At 39.7% G+C, this 27,309-nt stretch overlaps 1 protein-coding gene across 1 annotated transcript in view; it reads left to right on the forward strand.

Annotated features, from left to right (window-relative positions):
* smpd3 (sphingomyelin phosphodiesterase 3) overlaps positions 1-27,309 on the forward strand; it is an 88,582-nt gene that overhangs the window by 58,051 nt on the left and 3,222 nt on the right. Inside the window, exons 5-9 of the mRNA XM_026172582.2 lie at positions 12,578-12,653; positions 15,637-15,798; positions 17,442-17,531; positions 24,501-24,564; positions 25,182-25,350. Coding sequence (XP_026028367.1) covers positions 12,578-12,653; positions 15,637-15,798; positions 17,442-17,531; positions 24,501-24,564; positions 25,182-25,350 — 561 coding nt within the window. The remainder of the gene's footprint in view (positions 1-12,577; positions 12,654-15,636; positions 15,799-17,441; positions 17,532-24,500; positions 24,565-25,181; positions 25,351-27,309) is intronic.

Here is a 27,309-nt window from a genome sequence, read left to right on the forward strand (position 1 = left end):
GTTATTTCCCAATGGATACTTACCTGGAAAACCGCGGCAGGTCAGCAACATAAATCTGAATTATCCCTTGTGGAGAAGTGACGCACTCGGAAGAGAAAGGCAGGGAGAGAGGAAGAGAGGAAGAGACAGAATATTAATTAAAAATGTTTCCCTAAAGAGAGAGCCAGGGCTGGCTCCATAATTAAAGCTTTTCAGTCTCAACATTTATCCCCTCTTACAATTATTTCAAGCTGCTAAGTGCATGGTTGAAAAGTCATGTGTCTGCGTGTGTGTTTGTGAGTGTGTGTGTGTTTGTGAGTGTGCAGATACGCAGTCTGAATGCATTACTACGGATTAGGCTTTAAAATAGGAACCTGCTCAAATCTGGATTGAATAGAATGAAGATCAATGGGAGAATTCCTCAAATCCATCCCTGATCTGTAATGACCAAAAGGAAACCTCGTCACTATGAAGGTCAACCAATTCACTGACATAAACTGATTTCCTATCCAGGTCAAAGGGATTTCATCCCATCTCTACATGCCAAACAGAAGGTGACAGAGGTCTCAGCTCATCTCATTTTTGCCAGACATTTGTATTATTCGTATTTCAATCAATGCCCCTGTGTTAATTGACCGAGATTCACAAAATATAGCTTGTATTTATTTTATTCACACATTTCTTTAACGGTGGGCTTGTAATTGATAGACTTGTCCAATAGTTAGCAGATTAGTTAGATTGCACAGCCTTAGACTTGAGCCAATTTGACAAACTTGCTGATGATTTTTGAGATTAACATAATTGATGGGAGATCATTTAAATGCAGTGCTCAGCTGCAAGTGTTCCACTTTTAAGACCCGTGATTTCAGTTTCCAAGAATCTGAATGTAGATTTCTCCATGAGAGCAAGAATGGATCTGTTTTGATGAACTCAGAGCCCAAAATGGACTCGCTCAGTGTTTTTAAACTTGACCTGAATGTTCTAGTTTGTAAGAACTGAAGTCGGTATATCTTGATTTATGCAGGTGCTAATGTCTTAGCACCTCGAAGCTTGGTTGTAATCTTAGCTCAGCTGGGGCCTTTCTACATGCAGTCTCCATGTTCTTCCTGTGACTGCGAGAGGTTGTTTGGGTACTCCAGCTTACTTCCACAATCTAAAATTTGATGTTTGATTAATCAGTGATAAATAAATATGAATAGGTATGAATATGAGACACACAAAGTGCATGTAATAAAGGGTTTTGTGTTTTGTATAAATGGCAGTCCAGTCTACAGGAACTATGACAATTAACTGGAAGCAGGACTGAAACCTGCCCAGATTCAATAAAACCTTGTACTTAGCAGCACAGTGAAGTCACCTGACTTCAGACAAGACGTTATGTGATAGAAATTTGTTTGTAACTTGACCTAAACTCTCTTAACGTCTGGTTTGACTCTTATTTGTCATAGCTGAATTGAAAGTTGGCTTGAACTTGACTTAAATGTTTGAGACTTGACTTTAACTGTCTCAAGACATCACTTTACCTGTGGGTGTTTTATTTATTAGCCATTTAAGAAATAACACACCCAAGTCTCTTGATTAGCAGTTTCAATCAAGAATTGGTTTGATCTTAACTCCAGATAGCTATCATTACCTGACTTCTCTCTGTCTGAACTCCTCAACATCACATCTCAATTCAAGACGTGATGTAGACTTGTAAAGACTAATCTGACTGCTGAATTAGCTTAAGCTGATATTGATAAACTCACAGCTTGACTCTCAATTGATTTGTGACTCTTCTCCTTTGAGATATGAGTAAGACATTCAGGATGACTTTAGTCTTCACCTGGTCTTATCTCAGCTGCCTAAAACCTTGTCTTTTTTGCTTGATTCAGAAATGGGTACATGTGAAAACACACAAGAGACAGTGGGGGAGTTTAACTGGAACTTCAAGCATGAAGCATGATGTTCTTAATCATATGCACATTTAACTACAAAGGAATATACTGACTATAAATTCCCAGATACCAGCTAAAGGGAAAAAAAAAGTATTGTGTTATAAAAGTTGTTATATGTTATTAGACTTTCTTTTTTTATAATTCTTCTATAGCTATAAAATACCTCAGATCAAAGGGTCTGTTGTGTCTAACGGTCAACTTGTCACTTGATACTATCATGCATGAGTAAAGGCAACACTGCACTGTAGGCATTATTGCATTGTGGAAAGGTTGTACACCCAGGTAGTGCATGACATAGCAAAGTCCAAATGGATCACATATTTTTTTATATTGTTTGATTTCAAGGTTTATGTATGACTGATTGGTTTTAATATGTTGCACAAATTGAAACAGTAACAAAACACACAATATTTCCTAAAAAGAGCATCAAGCATCCAGACTTGTAATTAAAAGACCCTGATATGAAACAATGTGCATGTTTTGGTTCATCTGGTAAGGCAAATGGAAGAAGACCACAGCTTTCTGCTTTCTTTGTTGTTGTCTTTGAGTGAAGCGATCAAACTCATGCGAGTAATGCAAGATGAAATGTAGGCTCCTCATCTGATTTTAAAGTTAGGACAATTAGATACAGCAGCCTCAGAGCCTTCATAATGAGACGAGCCTGGTTCGGTTGGCTCCCAGTGTGAAATCGTCTCTCGCAGCTCGTTTCAATTTCCGCTCTGTTTCGTCTCAATGCTCTGTAATGAGGGGAAGTCCTGGGAAGTTTTAGCATCTCATATCCTGCATGTTCTGACTCATTTGTTTTTTAATTTTAAAAGAAACGCAGTTAATTTCATTACATGTTATTTTTATTCACACAGCGCACCGGGGGGGGGGGGGGGGGGGGGCAAAAAAAATTGCTTCTACTCAAGGTTTTCCTGCATCTCTGCAGAGACTCCAGTTTGTGCTGGCATCATCTGAGGTCTGTGGAAACATGTTAAAAGTCCACTCTTTCTTATATGCACGAGTGTGCACACATACACTAGACTCCCCTAAGGTCTCCTGTCAGTTTCAGGGTGTGCACACACCTATTCAAGCATACATAAGCCCCTGAAATATTAATACACAGTGTGGCACTGAGATAGAGCAGAGTGGAAGACAGAAGGAGACACAAATAAAAGAAAGGAGGACAGAGTGAGGCAGGTGACACAAAAGAAAGAAAGAGCTGTCTGGATTAAAAGTTTATTGATCCCGGTGGTAAAATTCATTCGAGCAACAAAAATGTAATAGTAGCAAAAATAATTAGTCTCACTTTTACAAATGTTAATACGGTGGATTAAGCTGATTAGATTGCAGTTATTAACATTTATTTGTTTATTATAGCAGGTACCTTTGGGTCTGTGGTAAGACGTGGATGTATGCTACAGCAGAACAAGATCATTTCTTTTTTTTTATTTGCATGGAAAATCACAGGTCCTTTTTTCACTAAATTGCTTTTATTTTCATTTGTTAATGAAGGCAATAATGTCATAATAGGAAACTCAAGTGATTCAAAATGTGAAATAACTGCTAAAAATATATTGTTGTTCAGTTGCTAATGAAGTTCTCATTTGTGAACAACCCTGCTATGGCAAAAAAAAAAGTGCAAATATAGTAAGTTCTGCTTTTATGTGCTTCTTAAGAAGTTATGGGCTCCATTAAAAGAACTTGAAGTATGTGTGCAGATTAGAAACATGATTAATGAACCTTAGAAGTAGCTTGCCATCACCAGTGTGTGAATGTGTGTGTGAATGTGTGGATGACTGGATGTGTAAAGCGCTTTGGGGTCCTTTGGGACTAGTAAAGCGCTATACAAATACAGGCCATTTACCATTTAGAAGTGGTCATTTGCGGATTTTTGCCTTTCGTTTATAGAACCACTATATACATGCAGTTGCTGCACTGGTTGTTATAATATAATATTCAAATAAATATCACAATTCATTGACTGCTTTTTGGAGATATTCTGCATTAAAAACTGAGTTTAAAATGTCAAAGCTGGCAGGATTATATAGCATATTAACATATTTAAGCTACTGTCTGAGTTGAACATTACAGATGTGCTGTGGTCATTACGTCTGCTCCAATTTCATCTTTTGGAGAATTTACATACAGAACAAGTTGATGCTCTGTATCTCTGTTGTGTGATTTTTGGAGCTATAATTCAGGTTCATAGCAGACTTATATGGGGGTGTGCTTTGGGTTCAGTTTATTTACACCTCCTGTTTATAGACTGTTCTCCTGCTTAGAAGCATCTAAAAAAGCTTTCAGCAGAAGAATACTCTGAGGTCGCTGGTGGCTTGGTGATTGCTAAAACGTTTTTCTGAGTATCTAGAATCCTTTTCTCATTTTCTAAATTTAAAGGTAATTTATTTTGGAAAATTGAGAAATGTTCCATTAATGAAACTGCCCAGTTTTTACAAATTAACAAGATCCCAAATGAGCTTCTACTGACATGAAAGCTTGATTTCATGGGCAATAATAAGACCTCCCCTCACATACACACACTTACTTTTAAGGCAGTTTTGAGAGCAATAATGTGGTATTAAGATATCAGCAATCAGATATTAAATCTTTTTTCTATTTAAAAAAAAAGAAGGTTTTTTTGAATTTCTGACAGATGTGAGGATAGGTAAAACCTGCAAAGCAAGTAATTGTGTTAATTAATAAAAAGGAGTTTTTTTTTAATCATGTAATTGCATTAGTAACACATTAGTAACAACAGAACTGTTATTTTTATAGCAACCTGTTAGGGCACACTGAGTAAAATGTCAGTGGCAGATGTGTATTACAAGCCCGGATGTGGTATATCCCGTCCATCCCATTAATCAGTAGCTTGTAGAAGCACTTTTAACAATAATAACTTGAAGTAATGGCTTCCTGTATGACTCTATCAGTCTCTCACATTGTTGTGGAGGAATTTGGACCCACTCTCCTTTGCAGCATTTTTCACTCCATTGAGGTTTGTGTGCAAGGGTTTATGCACAGCTCTCTTAAGGTCCTACCACAGTATTTAATACTCAGTCATCAGACTGCGATCTTGGCTTTGAGCGGGCCTTTGCAACACTTTGATTCTTTTCTTTTTCACACATTCTGTAGTAGATATGCTGATATGACCCAGTTGGTTTCATCGGTCCGAAAAACTTTATTCCAGAAGTTCTGTGATTTGTTCAGACGCAACTTTGAAAACCTAAACCGCACTGCCATGTCCTTTGTAGAGAGAACAGGCTTTCTCCTGGCAACCTTTCCTTTCTAGCAGTGTCTTCATTAAGATTGTGGCTGTCTTTCCTTCTTGGCATTAACAAACACCTGAACGCACTCAATCAGCAAACTGCCAAAACATCTGCTCTCATACAGGTGCTCATACTTGCACACTTGCGCGAGTAATTAGCAGCATCTGGCTGCTAATTACTGATTTAATTGTTATGAAAGTAGTAGGAGTTTGCTTAATTTGTCACATGACTGTACGTTAAGTTTACATTAACCTCAGCTGGACTAAAGCGAGTTATGTTAGCAGACTAATATGAGGGATATCAATCATCCAAATTAAATGTCAAGAAAAACCTAAAGCTGTTGAACTATCGCCTTTAACTGAAGATCACTAAATTAGCAAAAAGAGGAAAAATTTGCAAATTGGATTTCAGGTGCATTCCTGGATCAGCTGGTAGTCCTTAGAAAACTAATACAACCTCCCAAATGTTCACTGATGCACAGCTTATGCAACATTATTAGAAAAGTTAATGTACCATCAGATAGTGCATTTTGTAAACTTGGACCAGTCTTTTCTGTTTCTCTAACTCTCCCTCAAAACACTCATTCCATTAAGAGTAATTCAATTAGTCCCTCGAATATTCACAGGGAAATCTATGGCCCTTGCTGTGAAGTGTATTTACTGTATTTCAGCCTACAACGTGAGCTTTGAGTTTGGTATTAAAGTCGGGCTAATCAGCCTAATGCTTTATTGTGGCTTTTAGAATGTCTTATTATTGGCTCTGCACGGATACCAAGCCAAAACAGCCATCACTTTATTGGCTGTTCATATCCATTCTAGTCTGTCGCTCCTTGGTTGGGTGCTCTAACGCTGTTTATTTGGCACAGGGGAAAATCTTTTTTTCTTTCCGGATTACAGGATGATTTCATATAAACAACACACATCTTAGTTGAAGGAAAGGTCATGTAGCAGTTTTGTTTTTGAGTCCAGGAGTAAAAATATCAGAAGCATCTAACGGGGTGTTTAAGTCATACTAGAGAGAGACATTTATCTTACTTTGTTCCTTTATAGTTCCTGTTTTTATCTGTACAACCTTTTATGATGAGTTCTGATGTATAAACACTGTATTTATGTTTTAATGATTATACTGTGGACAGGCATTCATTGTATAAAAACTGAAAGTTGCTAAAATTGTTGCAGTCACACAGTGAAACTTTACTAACAGCAGAAATGACATTTTCTGATAGCCTATTGATAACTGTGGCCCAGCCGATTACAGTTAGTGCTGGGGTCGTCACCGACGACGACATCGAACTCAAAAGGTGAAGGGTCAACATTAGAATAGCTCAAAATACACGAACACAACATGTGATCAAAAAGGCAGAAAAGGTTAATTAGCAACAAGCTGGAAGCTTGACAGTCATCACTTCTTTGTAGTTTTGATAACCTGCATTTACCAGATCATACAACCTTATTTAAGGTCACATGGACTGGGTCACCTGAAGGAACCCAGCACACTCCCAAACCCTGCTGGACTGCTTGGAAGCAAAACAGACGTCCAATGCAGGCGCAGTGACAGGATACCAAGTTCAAAAGGAAATAAGTACATAAATAACTGAGTGGTGAAAGTATCATTTCTCTGGATTATTCCAATGAAAACTGAGCCAGACAGTGAGCTTTTAGAAGGGCCAAAGTAGGAGCTGTTATTAACAGCATGCTGATTCACTGTTATGTGACAACTGTCATGTTAGTTTATATCTATAAATAGTAATAAAAATAACTACATTGTGTATGGCTGTTTAATCTAAGTTGTATACTAACAAGCAGTGCTATAAATATAATTCTGAGGCTGGAGAACGATTTATGTTCCACTCCAGCCTTGGACTACCTCTTATCTGGTCTCTAGCAGGGGTGTTTGCCTTGTTATAGATCTACTCCACCCATATTCATTCCCACTTCAAACTAACCACCTCACAATCACCATCCTCCTTCTCTGCAACCCTTTATTCATCCTCCTCCTCATCAGTCTGCATCCACCCACCAACTCTTCAGAGCTGCCAGCGTCCACCTCGCTCCGTGCCTCGTTTCTGTGCTGCTGGAGGACTCCTTCAACACTGATGTTAAAGGTGTCTTATTAAATCTCAAGTGGGCTTTTGTTATTGCTGCTCTGCTCCCTGTCTCATGCTTCAGGAATGGAGAAATTGATGTAAGAAGTAGTAAAATATGTATGAAGCACATGCTGAAAAAATAATATCCTCAGCACTGTTTTAGGCTTCACATTGATCGAATAAGCCTACCTCTTGAACAGAACATCGCTCACTCGTAGTTGTGCTTGATTATTTTGATGAAAATGCTCTAACGTAACCCCAACCCAAGTGGAAAATGTTAGACTCTGTGCCTGTAACACCGTACGGAAACTTGTAATAGTGACAAAAAATATTATTTTCTGTAAAAGTGAAGACGTCTGGTGTCTCCATCTTCTCATTTGTTTACAGTGATCAATAGCTGATGTGTTTTTCCTTCTGATAATAAATCTTTTACCCTCCTGGGACATGACAGACCATTCATAATACTGCACAATGTCAGGACTGCTGTTGCTGCGGTGGGGGAGGGCAAAAACCTTTTCAAATATAGAATAGCACCAAGTTTGTTGCTTATTTCCTAATTTCCTAATATTTAGATAATGCATCAAGATAAAGTTTGTGATACAGTGTTGCCGAGGTTACTATCGCCTGACAGCAAGAAGGTCCTGGGTTAGGGGTTAGCCTAGCCTGAGGACATTCCAGGTGGAGTTTGCAGATTCTCCTGTTGGGGCCCTGGGTTTTGAATTTTGCATTTATTTTTAGTTCAATTGTATTCATGGTGTTTTGAGTTGTTGTTGAATTATTGTGGGTCGGTTACTTTCCGGTTGTCTCAGTTCTTAAGTTTCATTTGACCCTGCAGTGTTCCCTATATCCTTCCAGCTATCAGTGCCTTCCATTTAGTTTTGCTTCCTTTATCTTGTTATCTTTTAAATGCTTGCATCTGTTTGTTTACCCACCTGTTCCACATTCCCTCAATTAGCCGTTGTGTATTTATAGCCTCGGTTCTCTCCTTCCTCTTTTGATCAACAGGTGTTCCTCAAAGGTAGACGTTGCATTTTCTAATTGCCTAAGGTTACCATTAGGATCATAATTAGAGTTGGGGTCTGAACTGCTGTAGTTGTTGAGTTTTATAGAGCATTCAGAATTTAAAATGCCTCTCAGAATTGTTTTAAGACTTACTGGATAAAATGGTGGAGCCAATAACGTATGTTTGCTAATTTGAGCCACTTTTTGTCATGATTCGGCTGTGTGCAGGCTGGATGAGGACCCAATCGCAAACTCACAGAGGCAGGAATGAACTCAAAATTCACAGCTTTATTGCTGGAGAGCAGAACCATGCAAATTAAACCAGGAAACTATAACGTAACACACAGAGAAACGCACGGCCATGGATGAGGGAGAACGCGACACCGAACTGAGGGAGACGCAGACATAAATACACAGAGGGTTAACGAGGGAAGTGGGAACACACGGGGAACACAGGTGACACTGATAATCATAACAAGACACGGCAGGAGTAAATGCAACACTGACGGGAGACTGTCAAAGTAAAACAGGAAGTACACAGAGGTTCAGACAGGAGGAGAGAGAGCACAGGGAGAACACAGACATAACGGGCTGGGGAAAACATGGAATAAAACACAAGGAGAGACGAGGGCTCACAGATACACAGAGGGGCACACAGGGGGTAAGAGTCACAAGGGGAAAACACATAAGGAACAACGTAACAGAGAAACCCAGGAAGCATGGCCTAAATAAGGAGCAATACACAAATACATGAAAACTAAGAATACTGGGCCACCATGGCCCAGGACCATGACACTTTTTCCTGTCAGTAAAACATTTTAAAATGAATAATCTGCCAGCTTTGTGGTACAGAGTGGCAAATAAGTATATACTTCAGTGATTAGCAGTGTGTGCACCCATGCACTTTATGGATCCAGCTTTTCTTTCAATGTAGCTTGCCATCACCAGTGTGTGAATGTGTGTGTGAATGGGTGGGTGACTGGATGTGTAAAGCGCTTTGGGGTCCTTAGGGACTAGTAAAGCGCTATACAAATACAGGCCATTTCTAACATTAGCTGACTCCATTTGTTCTGACATGTTCACTTCTGCCTCCAAAAATAAGGATGCCAATGGTTATCATGCTAAATCTGTAACATGTATGCCATGCCATATCTTATACCACACCACACTTCAAGACATATTCATATTAGTCTTAGAAGCTTACATGAAAAGCTTACAGTGGAACATTGCCAACCCTCCAAATGATGAGCTTGTATTTCATCCGCACGCACAAGAAGAATTGGGTATTAGTGGTTGATCATAACAGTGCGTCTAGACAGGAGTGTTTAAGCAAAACCTCTTAAAATATCTGTGGAAGATAGAAAAACCACAGGAGTGTGCACTTACTGCAGAAAATGGAAGTGCAATTATAAACCAAAGGTCACCAATAAGTGAAAAGACATTAAGATGTAATAGAAAACAGGCCTTTTTCAGGGAATATGCAAGAGTTGAACTTACAGTCTTCCTGCAGCAATGGAAGTTAAAGACAGTAACTACACTAACTGCAACTATGGTCCACTACTAGGAAACACTGTACTGTGGGATGTAGCAGTCTATAGGGATATCAAAACGTTAACAAAAAGGGAGCAAATGACTGGAGAAGGTTATGGTAGATAGCCACACAGTCTTCAGGCTTAAATTGTATTCCAAGATGAACTGAACAGAAGGGTGAAAACAAAGCATCCAACAAGTGCAACACATTTGTGGCAGCATCTGCAATAGTGTTGTAAAGAACTTTCCAAACAATGATTCATTTCCATTGTAGACCGAATGCCACATGTTGTTTGGCTGCTAAATGAATCAGAACTTTAGATTCAATTTAGGACGTAAGGCTCCACGGTTCCTTAAAAGCATATTTCTTTTCGTAGGTTTTTCTGACGTATACTGAGACAAAACGCTGCGTCAGTTGAACCTACAGTATATTTATTATCCAACCCACTCATGTTTGCACCACTCTAAGTCTGAAACTGAACACAAGAGATAAATAGTGGATCCGGATGTAGTCGAGCCAACAAGACTCACAGTAGACAGCGGGTTTCAAGCAATGCTCATCGAGTCTCAGCTTTTTTTTAGCTACATCAGTCAACTGCAGAGAAATACATTGTAAAGCTCCAACTGCAGAAGCCTGCAATTAGATCAGCTATCAGAGCATAACCTCTGCACGGAAAGAGGAGCGCTTTAAAACAGGCTCACTTTGCAGTACAGTTAGTTTTTAGTCACGTACACAATTATAATATGAGTTTTTATATGCTACATATACGTATAATTTTCTTCGCACTCATAAGCAACAAGTCCTGGCTCTAAACTGTTATATCCTCCATCCTCTGCTCATCCATCATGAAGTCCACAGGTGTGGGACCACTTTTAAATTTAATTTTCATTCACTCTTTGTGTAAGTTTAGGCAATAAAATTACTCGCTAAGCTTTATGAAAGGAATGATGATTTTTTTTCAAATGAAATCCTTTTACAAACATCGGGATGGTTGTCAAGTAAAGCAAAGTTAGCTTATTAGTTAAACTGCTGGTTACATATTACTACAGATGTTCGTTATTGAATAAGGAGAGGTAATTTGGAAAATGATTTATTGGGATGCAGAATTCAGCTGATAAGCTGTTAGGAGGTAAAACTTTAAAGAACCATCATAGCACAGTGGAGTCTAATTCCTATCCCAGCAGTGAGAGGAATAAGGACAGGACCCCCCGAGTCTAGGTGCTGATGTTGGTGATGATGATGAAGGTGGAGGCTTGAATGGGACTCCAGTGACCAGGATGAGGCAGAGATGGGGAGAGAATTAGAGTCTGAAAGGCAGAATGAGAAGAGAGCGCTCACATTAAAGCATACTGAGCAGAGGCTGATTGGCTCACAGAACACAGGCAAGAAAATGATTGGACTTGAGTAATGATGTCAGTATTGAGTTTGACAGCGTGGAAAAGAGGAAGTGATGTAAAGAACAGACTAGAAGACTAAACACACAGCAAAGCAGGCAGATGAGTGATTGCAGAGCTTCTTATTGAACATACAAATTTGTTTCTTTTATGTAACAATTTGTACAGCTTCATTAATGACTCAGTGTGGCGTGCCAACCTCAATGCGGCTTCTGGCTCATCTGAAAAACAACTATGAAAAAGCCATTTTGGGTTATGTAATGTAATGGATCGCCTACATAACTGGAAATAAAATGAATAACATCTACTTGCTTCAAACACCACACAGGGGAAACTGTGTCAGATATCAGAGCAACAGCATCTTTGGCTCTTTGAGTCCAGATGGAACAGCAACAATCTTTTCCATTACAGAACTGGTCCATAGACCTCTGCTGAGGTTTATGTGAGCGTCATGTCTTTCTCTTATAAACTGTCTGATATGACCATGAATAACCAGAAGGGTGTGCTCAAGCACTAATCATTAGCACCATTGATTATCAGCTAACCTTTTAACATCCACTAGGGAACCAGACATGTGTTTAGGGTTAGTAAGGTTAGGGCTGGGTTTGCTAAATATGCATTTTCAGAAACTACAAAATGTGTTTCAAAAGTATCAAAAGTAGATCCATATATATAGGAGTATATATATATATATATATATATACTCTTGAGGTTATTATGTATCACCCAACTCTAACCCTAACTCTGTGGGTCACTGGCTACCAGATGTTTATTTTTATTCTTGTTTTTAATCATCCAAGTGGAGAAGCTGTATTAAAAACATTATAATGCCAACATTTTTTGAGAAATGTCACATCATATAGTTTCTGAAAAATTGCCTTGACGTTAGATTAGGTGACTGCCTCGCTGGCAAGAGGCAGTCGTTCTTCTTCTTTTCTGAATGATTGAAACGGCAGTGGTGCACTACATGCCAAATAAGAGAGATATGATCATAACTGCGGTTCTTTCATCATTATTCCATTATGCAATTGTTACATACTGTTTTATTAGGCTTGCAGATCTTATAATCATGAATTATTATCTCACATTTCTGTTATATCCATGAAATGCACCAATATTTCATGATGACATTACACAATGATGCCTTCTTTAGGTTTTCATGGGCTCTCTGCCCCACTGCCGTCATGTTGCACACCCTAAGTGCAGTGATTGAATTACAGCGTAATGACTCCGTTTTCCCACAGGGATCAATAAAGTTGCACCTTGCCTTGTATGATCTAATTGCTGCGGTTGTTACCTGGCTTGTTTCTCATATACAAACACACTCGTTAAATGGGCTTTGATGCTGCCTGTTTGAACACGGTGGAGTGACATGTTTGTCTCCCCCTCCCCAACAGGTTCACGTGGGCACCTCACACCAAGAGCAGAGGGTGGTGGGATACGTCACATGTACGCATCTCCACGCCATAGAAGGTAGGGTTATATGTTCTACAACTCTCTCCTTCTGTCTTTTGTCATTTCTGTCTCTGCACATGCACACATGAGTGTATTAGTAAGGATCCCAAGATGCCTTTTTTGAAGGGTTGTTTCTTAAGCAGGATGGAAAACATGTCAGGTCCCAATGTGATTGTCTTTCTCTAGAAGACCTGCAAAGACAGTTTTGTGTGTGTGTGTGCATGTGTGTGTGTGTGTGCACGCTTCTCTGTCCAGATACTTAGATAAATGAGCACATCACAACCCGAGCATGCCTCCTCCTGCTGTTCCCATGGTGACTGCCTCAAGCTGTTTAAGGCGTCACAGCCCTATTTAAAGCCCCTGGTCGATGTCACCCTCATTTTTTACCAAAGACATACCCTCCCCACCTCTTTTTGCCTGCTATTCTGGGCTTCTCCTACGCTTCTCTCAGACCTAAATATAGCAGTGGCAGGGCTGTTTCTAAAGATACATCAAACACAAAGCCTTTGGAGGTTAAGGGGGCTGGGCTGGTGGGGTAAGTCAGGGAGAACAGAGAGGAAGAAACAGGGGAGGAGTGCAGAGACCTGATTCTCTGAGAACTATATGAGAAATCTTTCCAGGCTGAGTGCTCAATTCATGATGCAGCGGGACTATCAGCATATAGATATACAGTATATACTGAACTCAGTAATGCAGTGGCTACCTCATCTCTTGGCTTTCTTCCATTTCGGTGCAGTTCAGTTCAATGTGCTCTTATTTTTGTTCCTCTTTGACTTGTTGCCAGCGTGGTGAGGATGGAGGTCCTAGGCCAAAAGCCAATGGACACGTTACCAATCTGTTACAGAGCGAACAAACACGGTTACCTCAACATGCATGTGCTTGGACTATGAGATGAAACCAGAATACCCAAAGTACTAAGTAACCCAAACCTTCTTGCTGTGAGGGACATATATATAATCACTTTATGAACTTTATGAACTAAAGTGACTACCACAAAAGGCACCAGTTTTCTATTGCTGTTGCTACTTCACTCACACCCAGAAAAAATAAGATTTAATGTTGTATAGAGCCTCATTTAGGCTGTTGTTGAAAGAAGAATTGCAGCCAGCAGCCAAACTGTTGAGACCTCAATTCACTGATTTGTTGTCTGCTCTAATATTGCTGCATCACAGCCGGTGTCACAAGCGGTCGAGATGCACATACATGTACTCAATTTTTACTTGGACATCTCTGTCCTGTTTTAGTCCTGTGTTTCCATTTTAAGGATAAAGGTAATTTGATCTCAGCATTAATATTTTTGGTAAAACACTGATTGTACTGGACAAAGAATATATCTTTGCACAGTGCACAGCACCATAGAGCATATGGATTGTGTAAAACTGATAATAATGATATCTTTTTCATTTACCCCTAACATTTATATTTTTAACCTTTAAACAAAAATATCTATTTCAACCATATTTCTGTAAAGAATCAATAAAAATGTATGAAATGAGTAGCTGGAACTGAGGTGGCTACAGAGACCTGGACCACCTGCCTAAGATAAAACCCCTTTGAGAGGCTCAAATATAGTTGTGTTGTTAGTTTCCTAACTCAGAACAAAACTAATCTCTTTGCAAATTAACAGAGATTCAATTACTCTGAACTATCCTGAGGTACAGCTCAGTTGAAGTTCCAAATTCCCCGCTGGTATTTAACATCATTACTTCCTGCTTGTAAACTTCACAAAGACCACAGTTTAAAGCTCTGACGGTGCCTGGAAACTAAGGAGGGTGGTGCATCCCGCATAAATGGCTGCATTACTCACCTGGGTGAAACATCTCTATATGCACCAGGTCTGCACTGACCCATCTTGTTATGAGAGGGATAAGTTTGGTTTGGTTTTAGACACATGCTAAATAAGCACATTTCTTAACATTAGCCAAACTCAAACATTACTCTTTTTGAGTCGCCTGGTGGATTTTAAAAGGTTAAACTTTGTCTACACATCAAAGGATTTGTTTGTTGCATCACCTTAAACCTGATGATTGTTTGCAGGTGGACATCCACTAGTTCCTGCTAATTTCTCCGTGTATGTATTCAGAGTGAGACTGTTTACCTGATTGTTCCTTTTTTTCTGATAAAAGCATACAAATCATTATATTATTTTGATCTGAAGAAACATTTCGTTTTCATGCACATACACAGGCAAACGCTCCCCCACGTCCCCCCTCCCAGATCCATCCATCTCTAAGAGATGCAGTCACACAAAAAGAAAAGAAATAGCATTTCACATGTACTTGAGCTGAGAGTAATCAAAGCCAAAGCCACCTACTCACCCACCAATATCTTGACACCTCTTTGTTTCTCGCACTCTCCACTATTCAGCTGATATTTCTATCGCATGCTTTCACCCACCGCCTCCTTCTATTCACCTCCTCCCTCCGATCCATAACTAACGCCAATTTATCAGATGTACTGGCAGCAGCGGACAGACACAAATGCTGCCAAAGCAAAACAGCACCAGAAGTTACTTAAAGGGTTAGGCTGCCTTTTTTTAAGCAGGATTGTAATAATCGCTCCGTAGTTACAGTATTAGACAGTGGGTGACAGATGGCAAAAGCAAGACCTTCTCACAGAGCACAGATCAAGTCAGAAACAACATGAAATGAAAGAGCTGGGGTGGCGGTGGGTTACAGAGCGGCTTGCAGAGGCAGAAGAAACTGTAGGCAGGCTGAAGCAATGTAAATAGTGGAAGGCAATCACCAGAGGGGCCAGCCCCCAAATTAACTTATAGGTTTAAGATAACCTTTTACAACTTCATTAGCTTACCAATTTGTAGCTCATTCTTTGGTGTCATATTACGTTGTAATCTACACGATGCAAATGTTCACATTCAGGTTCTAACCCACAGTACTAATGCTGAATTAATCTGTGAGATTATGCTGTGATTACACCCATTTCTGTATATTTTAGTGATTTTCAGTAATAATCTGCTACTCATTTCACTGCATTATCTCAGGTGATGCATCAGTACGGTGTGAGCAGCTGGACCGGTTGCTTCAGTGGGGGGCTGAGTTTCGCCAGTCATCATCCATACCACTGGAAGGAGAGAAGGTGCTGGAAGACCTGGTGGCCTTCGACGTCATCCTGGGAGACCTCAACTTTGACAACTGTTCTTCAGGTATGTCTAAATTGATAGTGCCAGGATCAACACAGGGGTAGTTGGGATGTTCTCCACCCACCTCAAAATTTGATTGCATGCTGAACTGGAGAAAAGCTGTACAGTGGGGTTGAATTTTGGATATGCACTGATGTAGATCTTGAAATAGGTCATTTCTCAAAATGTCAACGTGTTCTCTAACTTGCTGTTAACATCGAGTCTCCCATTTAGCACTTGGAAAATTCTGAAAATCATTCACTTTGTGTTTTAAAATGCATTTGACCTTATGATTCAGTTATAAACAATCTGAGGTTCGACTAATTACCCAAAACTGCAGCTTTGTTCTTTGCTTTGTAATAATAGTGTGTAAAGAACAAAGCTGCAATTTTTAATTCCAAAAGAAAACCATTGTTTAACTGACTAATGTACTAACACGATAGGCTCCTGCTGTCAAATAGACAATGAACATTTTAATAAGTTGATTGTTCTTATTAGTCATATTGTTAAATTCTTCTTTGAAAGCTTTCCATAATGAGGCATTGAATGTGACCACGATGCTTGTTATAATTAATCAAAACAGCCTTGAAACAGTGAACCTCTATGACAGTGTGTCAGTAAAGCTCATGGCTCAGCTCACAGATCTTTGTACTTCACACTGCAATTGTACATGCAAAACTAAAATGTGAATTAAGCTCTGAATGCTTCTAAGTAAGACTGAATAGCAGCTCAGTACTGTACCTGAAGGCCTCCTGTATACCCACAGCTTTAACCAGAGCTCTGCACTGGTGTTATTTATATAACCACCATCAACAGCACCAACATAAAAGACAGAAAGAAGCATTGCTGTCTCTTTATCCCTTAAATCCCAGTGCGAAAAAGTGTTTGTGTTGTAAAGCAGACTTAGCAATAAAAAGCAACGCAGTGGATTAAAAAGACGGATAGAGTGGGAGAAAAGGTATGAAAAATAAAAGATTTTTAGTAGCTAATTAATAACTATATAAGACTAACTATTCACCACATTTAATTTTTGCATTAAATGAGATAAATGCAAGACGACAGTAATAAAAAGCATTCATACAAAAGAGCTATCTCACAAACACAAGCATGATGTAACTTGCCATTGCCAGTGTGTGAATGTGTGTGTGAATGACTGAATTAGTGAATGTAGTGTAAAGCGCTTTGGGGTCTTTAGGGACTGAGTAAAAGCGCTATACAAATGCAGGCCATTTACCATTTACCATGATAATTAAACCAGCTGCAGTTGGTATCAGAAATAGAAAGCACTAAAGGTCAAGTCCTTGGCAACGGTGGGGAGGAAGAACTCCCTTTTTAACTGAAAGAGTCCACACAAGCAGGCTCAGGGAGGGGAAAAGGTCTGTAAAGAGAATGAAGAGGGAAAAAGAAAAGTGTAGAGCTGTGGAGGTTAAAAGGGGACTTAAGTGAAATGAAATGAATGAATGAATAAATAATAATGAAACTGATTTATTTTATTATACTTAACTCGTGTTTTGCCCTGCACAGCATGCTAGCAGCTTAGCAACTATGACCTCCTAAAGAAGAATCAGTAATGTGTGACTTTTCTGCCGTGTTTGGAGTAAAACTGACTTTCCTGACTGTGTGTATAACCTTCCACTGTGTATGTGTGCACACTTGTATTTTTCCAGAGGACAAGCTGGAGCAGCAGCACGCACTTTTTACTCAATACAAGGACCCATGTCGCCTGGGGCCAGGGGAGGACAAACCATGGGCTCTGGGTAACAACACACAACCCAACACCTGCCCACGCACATCTTCCTCTACGGTCGCTCCATACGCACTGTAGTAATATGTACACCACCGGCTTCGGTTACAGTCTGACTGTAAAATGCAGGTGTTGCTGCGTGCACCAAGGATCCACGCGGTGCCTGCAGAGTGCAGCAGGCATTAATCTGGCTCAGGCTGGCTAAGCCAGAATGCACCCAGTACAGCAGGCTGATACATGGGCATTAGTGACGCAGAAGACTGGAGGGTTTTGGTCTGGATATGGAGCGTTTTTTTAGGCCAGCGGTATTTCAGGGACAGTGTGGGCAGGACCGAGTGAAAGGGCTTGTTTAGAGAAGGGCTTATTTATTTGGACAGGCATATTTTCCATTGCAAGCCGGGGAAACAGATTGGCACTGCCTGTTTCGCTGTTATCAGACATAGGGAGGTTGGAGGGGAAAGAAAAAACTGATCAATGAATCAGTGAAAGAAAGGGAAGGAAGATTATCCCATTTCATAAAGCTTATCCAAAGAAGATTAGACCTGAATGGATACAATAGTGAGCCAAAAATCACAGCTAGAGAGCTGAAGCTGCCAGATATTGTCAGATGTTGTACTGACAGATTGTGCAGTAATTTCCTGACTCTTCTGGTGGCAAACGGCGGGATTTCATACTTCTTTTAAATCTTGTGGAAAAGAAGGAAAAGCATGAGACCAACTTGGCATAAAAAGCCATGGCAATATGTTCACATGACTGAAGTTTCAGCAAAAAAAGAAAAATCTCCCCCACTCATAAATGTCACGTCTCTTTTCATGATGCGTTTTAGTTCATGTTAGAGGGCAGATTAAACAACCGCCAAAGCCAGCAAGTACACTCACTGTGGTCTTCGATGTATTTTTGGAGCTGTGGCCAGAGCTGGTGTGAAAGAATATTTATTTTGTTCCCTTCACAGCTTGTTGGTGTTTTCAGGATTTATGAGACCAGAAAACTGAGGTCATGTTAACCACTCAAAACAGGGAAGCTGGTGCATATCTGTACTTTCCCAAGCAAGCTGAAGCAACACGTTCTCACTCCCAACCCAACACGTGCTCCTGCTCAGGAACTCCTTCCTTTTATATTTTAACACATTAGTGTGTTTTTCCCTTTCAGGGGTGCCATTTACTGTTGATTTCCAAGAGGAGGAGTAACAAAATCCTACATTTGACAGGTGTCTGGAAACTAATTTAAGGTTAGGGTTAAGGTTTGTTGGTGTTTTAGCCACATGCATGGAATTTGGCCCTGTAGTATTTAGAAGCATTTCCATTTGGATGTGCCAAATGGTCAAAAATACCATGAAATCTAAGTCTATCTGGGTCACCAGGTGGGGGTGAGCCTAACGCAAAAGACAAAAGCAGATTCATTTAACTCATGTTTTTGACCTTACCATTGGTGTTGCCATACGGTTAGCTTAAATGCAGACTTTCATTATGTCAAACACCCAGTAGAAAGGCAGGAAAGGTCTCCTTTCCTTGTTTCCTTAACCTTAATCTTACTACGCAGTGAAAGTCTTAAGATTTAGAGTTGTTCAGTTATCAGTTCTGCTTGCCTCTAATGTCACAACTCACTAATACACTGATTTGTTTTGAACTTTCAGCGACTTTTTAATGCCTCAGGCAAACAATCTCATGCTGTTTTGTTAAAATCTGCTATGAGCTATATTAAAGTAACCAAAGTGAAGCGAAGGCTGTAATCTAACTCTGTTTGCATTGGCTATGTGCTCAGTTTGATGTTGACTGTATTGCCAAACCACTGTATAGTATAGTCTCATGGCTGAATGATGATAATAAAAGCAAGAGTTAAAGCGGATCATCTCTGTAGCAGGAAAAGAAAATGTGAGTTGACAGAAGGGTTAGCAAGATTATGTTTCATTTTACTGTTGAGACTGCCTGCACCCTCCCGTTTTTAACTCCAGCCTTGGCAGTGAAATTATTTTTTAGTCAATGTTTATACAGCCCGGAGTAGCCTTAGTACATACGATGTGTTTTCTTGTCTATCTCAAGGATCCACATCAACAGCCTCGTTGTGTAAGTGTTGTCAGATATACATATATAGTACCACAGTCCTCTCTTTCTGACTTCTCCTTCATGTCTTTCCTTCAGCTGTCTGAGTTAAGTTGATTAGCAAAAGATGTGGAAGTTTTGTTTGACTTGGCCAGGTTTGGTTGCATTAGCTTTGGCATTTCTTATGGGGAGTTGGAGCTCCTGGACAAATTCTGCACCAGTACAGGGCGAACAACCCGACTCCACACAGTGGCCGTGCTCAGCATCCTTGGTTACCATGGTGTCCCATGGTACTGATGACATCAGCAGCACTTTTTTTCTTGAAGTCTCTCTGTGGTTATTTCTAGAGATGGACCAATCCGATATTACGTATCGGTATCGGTCCGATACTGACCTAAATTACTGGATCGGATATCGGAGAAAAATAAAAAATGTAATCCGATCCATTAAATATCACGAAAGCACCTCACAAAACTTGCAACACGTCGGAGCAGTATGCATCACGTGATAGAGCGGCTGTGGCATGCGGGACCTGTCGGTGGTCTGGATAGCATTTGGAGCTTCGCTAGCAACCCGGCATTTCATCTCCGACAAAGTTATCCCCGAGAGAAGTAAAGCAAGTGTGTAAGTCCATCTCTCAATGTTTGTAAAGCATTCCTGCGTTAAGCGACTGCCTCCTCTTGCTGCTACTTCAATCATGAAACAGCTTAATGATCGGCTGATCGGCTTTTCTGTCGCGAGTCCGTCTCTCTTGTTTGTTTTTGGCCCACTTTGCACCAGAAAGAGGAAACCAGCGGCTGAACAACAGCAGCACGTTTAAGCTTGATAAGCTGTTGTTAGAATTTATTTAATATTACTTTCTACTCGAGGATCTTTTTCTACAGCTGACGCTGGTAACTGTGCAGGGGTGGATCTAGCAAAGTTTAGCCAGGGGGGCCGATAGGGCATGAACATTGAAAAGGGGGCACAAAGACATACTTTTAAAATGTCTAGCTTTTAATAAATAATTATCCAAATCTTACACCCAAAGTTTTAATTTGATGTAAAATTAATAGAAGTCCATTACTGTATATAGTGACTATTAAGTCTAATATACCCTAGTAAGCTATAGAACTTTTTCCTTTGGGAAGGTACCATCTGTGCAGTCTGCAATTTTGTTGAAGAAAGATGTTGAATCTATTTAATATTTCTTGAAAAATAATTGATTTCTGTGCATTTTTTTTCACACTGCATCAAATTAAGGTTGATTACATCGATTAAGCATCATGAGGTGGAGCGTGAGGGGTGGTTCCCTATTTTTTATTTTTTTATTTTTGTTGTTGCTGGGAGTTGGAACCCTATTAGTTAGGTTGCTTAATATTTACGCTAAGTACTCTTTAAAATACCAGAATAGGGAGGATGGTGTAGGTTTGAGTTTATTAGATTGATCAGTATTGCTGAACTATGAAATATTTTTTTTTGCATACAGGTATAACAGAATAGCTTTAGTGTAGTTGTTGTTTTAAACTTGAGTATGAACTTACACAAAATGCAGCAAGATATTTAAAAAAACAGTTTTGTTGATTAAAACACACTATATCGGATTCATATCGGTATCGGCAGATATCCAAATTTATGATATCGGTATCGGACATAAAAAAGTGGTATCGTACCATCTCTAGTTATTTCTGACCTTGAGGGACTCCCACCGACTCTGTCGAGCTGCTAACAGCGTACCCAGTGGGCGACACCTACTGGTTCTGACCGAGTGAGAATGGGTTGGCTAAAAACAGCAGCAGTGTAGCGGAGTATGCCCACCGGACACCCCGCCATCTTTATTTTCACTGATCTAAAACCTGCTCTTAGAATTGTGAAAAACACTGTCCGCGCATCAGACGCCTACTCTTCATAAGAGCTCCCAACGCTCATGAATTGACTGGAGTAACTTCAGAGTGCTGCGCTCGTCATGCGGAGCATTTTAAACGCATTATCCAGCCCACGGCCTTGAGTCCTCATTCTCAAAAGCATCTCTGAGTGCTTCTCTCTCTCTTGCTGTTTTATTCCACTGGTTTATGACAGTAGATTGTAGTCTGAGGATTATAAAGGCGGAGAGGGTTTCTGACCCTTTAGAATAGCTATACTGGAAGCTAGATGTTATTTGACATAGTGAGGGGGAGGACTGTGCAGTGTAAACTACATCAATAAAGCGTGAGCAGAAATGGTTTCTGCAGTATGTCACTGCAAATGAAATACACAGAGTGGAGATGAATCATTGGTGCAGTTGTATATGAATATTTTTCACGAGCCAGATTTTAATCAGATACTGGTGTTTTGCTGTTTTCATCTTTATTTAAGCTAATTGAAATAATTCGATTCATGCTCACAAGTTTCAGTCTACAAAGGCAAAACAATGAAAAACAGAGATTTACCAAACAGCAAGAAGTCTGGTTGTTTATTTTCAGCTGCGCCAATGTCCTCCCAGTGCCCAGAGACACGCCTGTCAGGTGGATGAACGTCAATTCATTGGTCACAGGTAGATAAACCTTTAAGAGGTCAGTAAGACTAGAAAAGCACAAGAGAAGCACAAGCAGAAGTACATTAATCCACTAACAAATCATGAGCGATGAGCCTCACCTGAATTTTATGCCATTAAAGTGTTTTGAAAATTGTTCAGTCATTGTAATCGGTACACATCCCTAACTATATATAATATATATACTAATATATATACTATACTAGTATATATACTATATATACTATAATATATTTTGTTCTTGGGTTAGGGTCATCACCAATGGTTTTAATGACTTGGTGAACAAAAATAAATTTATATAAAATCTATTAATGGACACTCCTGTAGCTCGTACATTTTTGGTCCTGTGTATTAAAGTGCAAAATTGTCATTAAAAGTTTAAGACTGGGACAAACCACAGTGCCCTCCACCAAAGATATGATTATAAAGGGAGACTATTCTTCTTCTAAAGCTACAATAGGATATTATTTTATGAACATGAAATTGGCGCCAGCTGATGATGTATACAGAAGTGATAACTTTTGTTCAGTGAATGGTAAATGGACTGGTTCTTAGATAGCACATTTCCTCTTTACTTAAACACTCAAAGCACTTTCTTCAGCTTTATTCACACCCAGTCATACCAGTACTTTTTTCTAAACCTGGATCTTTTCTATCTAGAAGAGCAACTTGGGGTTCAGTATCTTGTCCAAGGATATTTAGGCACGCAGACTGTAGCAGTCAGGGGTCAAACCACCAAATTGCCTATCAGGTACCTTCTGAGCTGGTTCCCATTATCTGATAACATTTGAAATTGGTAAATTAGATGAACAAAGGCTGCAGCTCAGGAGCAAGAGCAGACTGTCTAGTCGTTTTAAGATTGGTGCTTTAACTCATCCATCAGAGTATGAGTGTGTGGTTGTTAGGTTAAACCTGCTTAGTCATAGAAAAATGTAGTAAGAAAGCACTTTGAGTTCTCAGAGTAGAAAAAAGTATTTAAGTACCACTCCAAACGCTGAGAGATAGACAACTTTTTCTAGTCTAATGATTTGAGACAAACATCTAAATTCATTGTGTCATTTTAACCTTCCATTAAGAGCTTTTGTTGCCCTCCAACTTGGACTCTGCAAACCCTGCAGAGTCATATGAGCATTGTGCACTTTATAAAAGCATCATGCACACTGATAATCTCCTGCTGACACATTTCATGAAAGAGACGCTTCATGAATTCAGAGAAGGAAAAAAAAGCTCAGCCAGCAAGTAAAAGGTAATCCTATTTTTCCTCTTTTTTTCTTCTAAACCTGACCTCCATCAGTGTATGTACCTGTGGGTCATGCTAACTTGTATCACTCCATACCTGCATACCTTCAGTATCAGGGTAGAAAGTGCAAGTTCTGCGCTGCCTTCCAAAAAAATATTTTTGCATAAATCATTTTTCATTCTCGCCTAAAGTAAACATGGAAATGAACCATCTGAACCTTTTCTCACTCCCTGCTTACATAATGATGCTTAATCAGGACATGTAGGTGTTCTATTACAATGCACTGGGCACTCTTTTACTGACAGTTTTCACCAGGTTAGTCTGATAGGATTTAACACCTGACCTGGACCATAAGCACAAGCAGAAGCACTCTGCTGGTGTGTTAACTGTAGTCAAGGACTTTATCATGGAAACCAAGAATAGTGGAGATATTAGATGTTTGCCTTTTAAAATGTTTTAATCTTGTGGAAGTTTGTATTTTATTTTTCCCTAAATCTAAGTATCTAAGTAGCCTCTGTGTCTAAGCCACATTATTTAATGCCTCAAACTAACCAAAAAGACAGAAAGGCCTCGCAGTCAAAAATAAGCAGCATTCAATCTCTTGGCGGTCATATGAGGACTTTTGTTCTAAGTGGTGTGTGTGTGTGTGTGTGTGTGTGTGTGTGTGTGTGTGTGTGTGTGTGTGTGTGTGTGTGTGTGTGTGTGTGTGTGAAAATCAAACATGAAAATGTTTGTAATTCTGGCTGTGAGAATTACCTTTTTTCTCTATTAGGCACCTCCATCAAGGGACGCTTACACAGCATTTTCATCCACACGAGCTATATTCTTTAATATTATATTATATATTATATTATATAATATTTATATTCTTTATTCTATATTCTTTAAAAACTCTGCAGCTAAACTGGACGACTGGACAGACTGCTCAGCTGTCCCATAGTCAAATTGTAAACAGTTACAAGAGAAGTCATTTTCTGCATCCTATTTGCTAATGTAAACACATCAGTGTGAATGAATGGATGTGCTAAGTAGTCCATTATAAAAATATGTGATGATGCTAGCTAAAAGACTGAGCCATGGACTGATACTACAAGGCTGAGGGAGAACGAGGGGGAGGGAAGGAGAGAAATGCAGGCTGAATTTACTTGTGCACGTCTCCACTTTAATGCATTGTAATGTGTCTTTAAACAGGTACTCTGCTGGATCCCAGTGGCCTTTATGATGAAGATGTCAGTTCACCGGAAAGTTTACAAAAGTGAGTCTCATCCCCTGAAAAATCAAATTACCTCTCCTTTTATTCGCATGACGATCATAAATCACAGCGGTCTAACTTCTGCTCCCAAATCTTACGAGTGTACCCATAATATATGTGTACCAAAACATATCTGAGATTTAAAGCTCTGAAATTACCATTGACCCAGTGCTCATGTTTGCAATTTGCTGTAATTACTATAATTTCTTCGGAAATTTTCAATGAAGCATCGTCATGACATCACCAGGCAGGCCACGAAGTCAAGATAAGCCCTAATCTCAGCAAATTTAGATGATGGGAGTGCAAACCCACACTTGACCGTTGCTCAGCTGATACACTGCAAACCATCTCCACCCCAACTGCTCGTTATCATTCAGTGTCTGACATATTTATCTTCAGTGCCTGCTCTGGAGTCTTGTTAATACTCTCTTCACTTTCCACGTATGCACACAGAAGTCTATAGAGGTTGGAGAACAGAGCCAATATCCCAAAATATAAATGACTGTAGACTGAAATAATAATCTTTTTGGTTATAGTGGTCCTGACAGAATTCCAATTAACTATATGCATTTGGATACAACACAGCATCTAAACTTCAGTATGTTGTGTGTTGTTTTCAGACTTATGGAGAACGAAGAGGGAAGGAAGGAGTACCTGGTGTTTCCTCCCAGTAAGAGCCAGTGTCCCGCCAGCAGTCAGAAGGGAAGGAAAATCCCGCTGAAGGGCAACGGACGCCGTATTGACTACATCCTTTACAGCGACGAGGGCCTCCAACAGGACTGGAAACTGGTACGGTTTTGTTGTCTTGCTGGATGACGCTCTCAAGACTCAGTCTCATATTTTTATTGTCAATTTGAGACTTTTTTAGACCTTAGAAAACTGGCAACACCTCTTAATCACCTGTCCTTTTATTTGTGTTTGAACTAATTAGCTTGCAATATGCTTAGTAATTTACAAAGCCTCAAAGTATTTCTTTATTTTTAATCTTAAAGATATATGCTGTTTACTCAGTCAGCCTCAGAAAAACAACAGTTCATAGAATTAAGTCCAATATTATACTAAGAAGTGTATTCCCATGATGAGTGTAAACTTTTGACCGGACATCTAAGTGCTTTTAAGAGGTCCTCTAATTCGCTCCATTGACCATAATCAGTTTAAATTTTAATTACGTTGTTTGAATGCAGTCATAGAGTAAGTGGCTATATTGAAAGCATTATTTAAATGAGGTCGTGCTAGCGGTCAAGTCATAATTGAAACGTTATTAAAAACATGCCATTTTTATTGTATTCTGAAGGGATTACTTCAACCACAAATTCACAGTAATAACAACATATTACAAGCAGATAAATATATGATTTTAATTTTCTGCCTTTCATTTGTTTTATGAGTCTTTATGGAAGTCCAGACTTCCATAACTGCAGACTAGAGACGGCAAATCATTGTTCAGCGATGGTGTCAACGCAAAGTGTTGTCAATTAGTGAGTTTCTGAAATGTGAACTTTTGCGCTCACAACTGCCCATTTATTTATGTCATATGGATAAGACTACAAGAAATTCCTTTGAATCACGTGTGTACAAGCGCTTTCAGACAGTTCGGGCTCACAGACGTAAACCCCGCAGCTAACACTGACATGAAGTGACGTCATCCTTTCCTATATTCAAAATCCAACAGCTCATTTGGGTGCTCTACCATTCAGCACTGCTTTGAGCTAACTGATGTTAGCTATCTAAGCAGTGCTAACCTACTGTAGCCAATACTTTGTTTTAAGCTAATCAGCTACATGCTAATGTTAACCAGCTACCCAAAACCTTTCACGCTGCTGTCTAGGGCAGCGGTCCCCAACCCCAGGCCATGGACTGGTACCGCTCCGTGAGTTGTTTGGTACCGGGCTGCCAGAGTTGAGGCTTGAGTTTGACATTTATGGTTTTCAGGGTTTTTATAATTAACTCGGTTTCCCTGGGCCTTTTCCCGTGTTGTAGTTGTGTCTTATTTTGAAAGAAATATTTACGCATTACCATAGCGACCAGAGAGCATTAAGGGACAGAGAGGACGATGTTACTCTCAGTGTTGTTGGCGCATTTCAGGAGGACGCTGCTAATAAAGTTACACAATTATACAGTGAATTCGCGTTTATTATCATATTTACAAAACACCACAGTTTCTGTCTTGGTCGTATCATTTTAGTTTGTTGTATTGATCAGCAACACCTTAAATGCTGGTCCGTGAAAATATTGTCTGACATTAAATTGGTCTGTGGCGCAGAAAAGGTTTGGGAACGCTGCGCTAGGGAAACCAATTCCATTCATTCTACGATTTTCTTAAGCGCTTATCCAAGGTGGAGTCACAGGAGGTGGGGGTGTATCGCAGCAGTCATGAGACAAGAGGTGGGGTATCTCCTGGAGAGGTCGCCAGTGGAAGTCCTTTCTGATTGTGTTCTTTAGCTTGCAAACATGTTAGCTTTCTGCACACACACACACACACACACAGGCCAGTCTTTCACTTTTACTCAATTTACCAATACAGAACTACAAAGGTGTTCCCAGATTTCAGTGTCGTCACATTGAGCGTTACATGGAAAAGAAATAAAGGGAAAAGAAATGGTACCCTTCACAGATCACCATTTGAACATGCAGATATCGTAGGGACTGTGTACCCCTGGTGCTTTTTGTATCCTCAAAGTATTGTATTTCTAATATAATTTTACAACTTCCATAATCTTGAGCAACACTTTTTCCCTGCAGGAATCA

Source organism: Astatotilapia calliptera, chromosome 7 (assembly GCF_964374335.1).
Source record: "Astatotilapia calliptera chromosome 7, fAstCal68.1, whole genome shotgun sequence".
Classification (NCBI taxonomy): Eukaryota; Metazoa; Chordata; class Actinopteri; order Cichliformes; family Cichlidae; genus Astatotilapia; species Astatotilapia calliptera.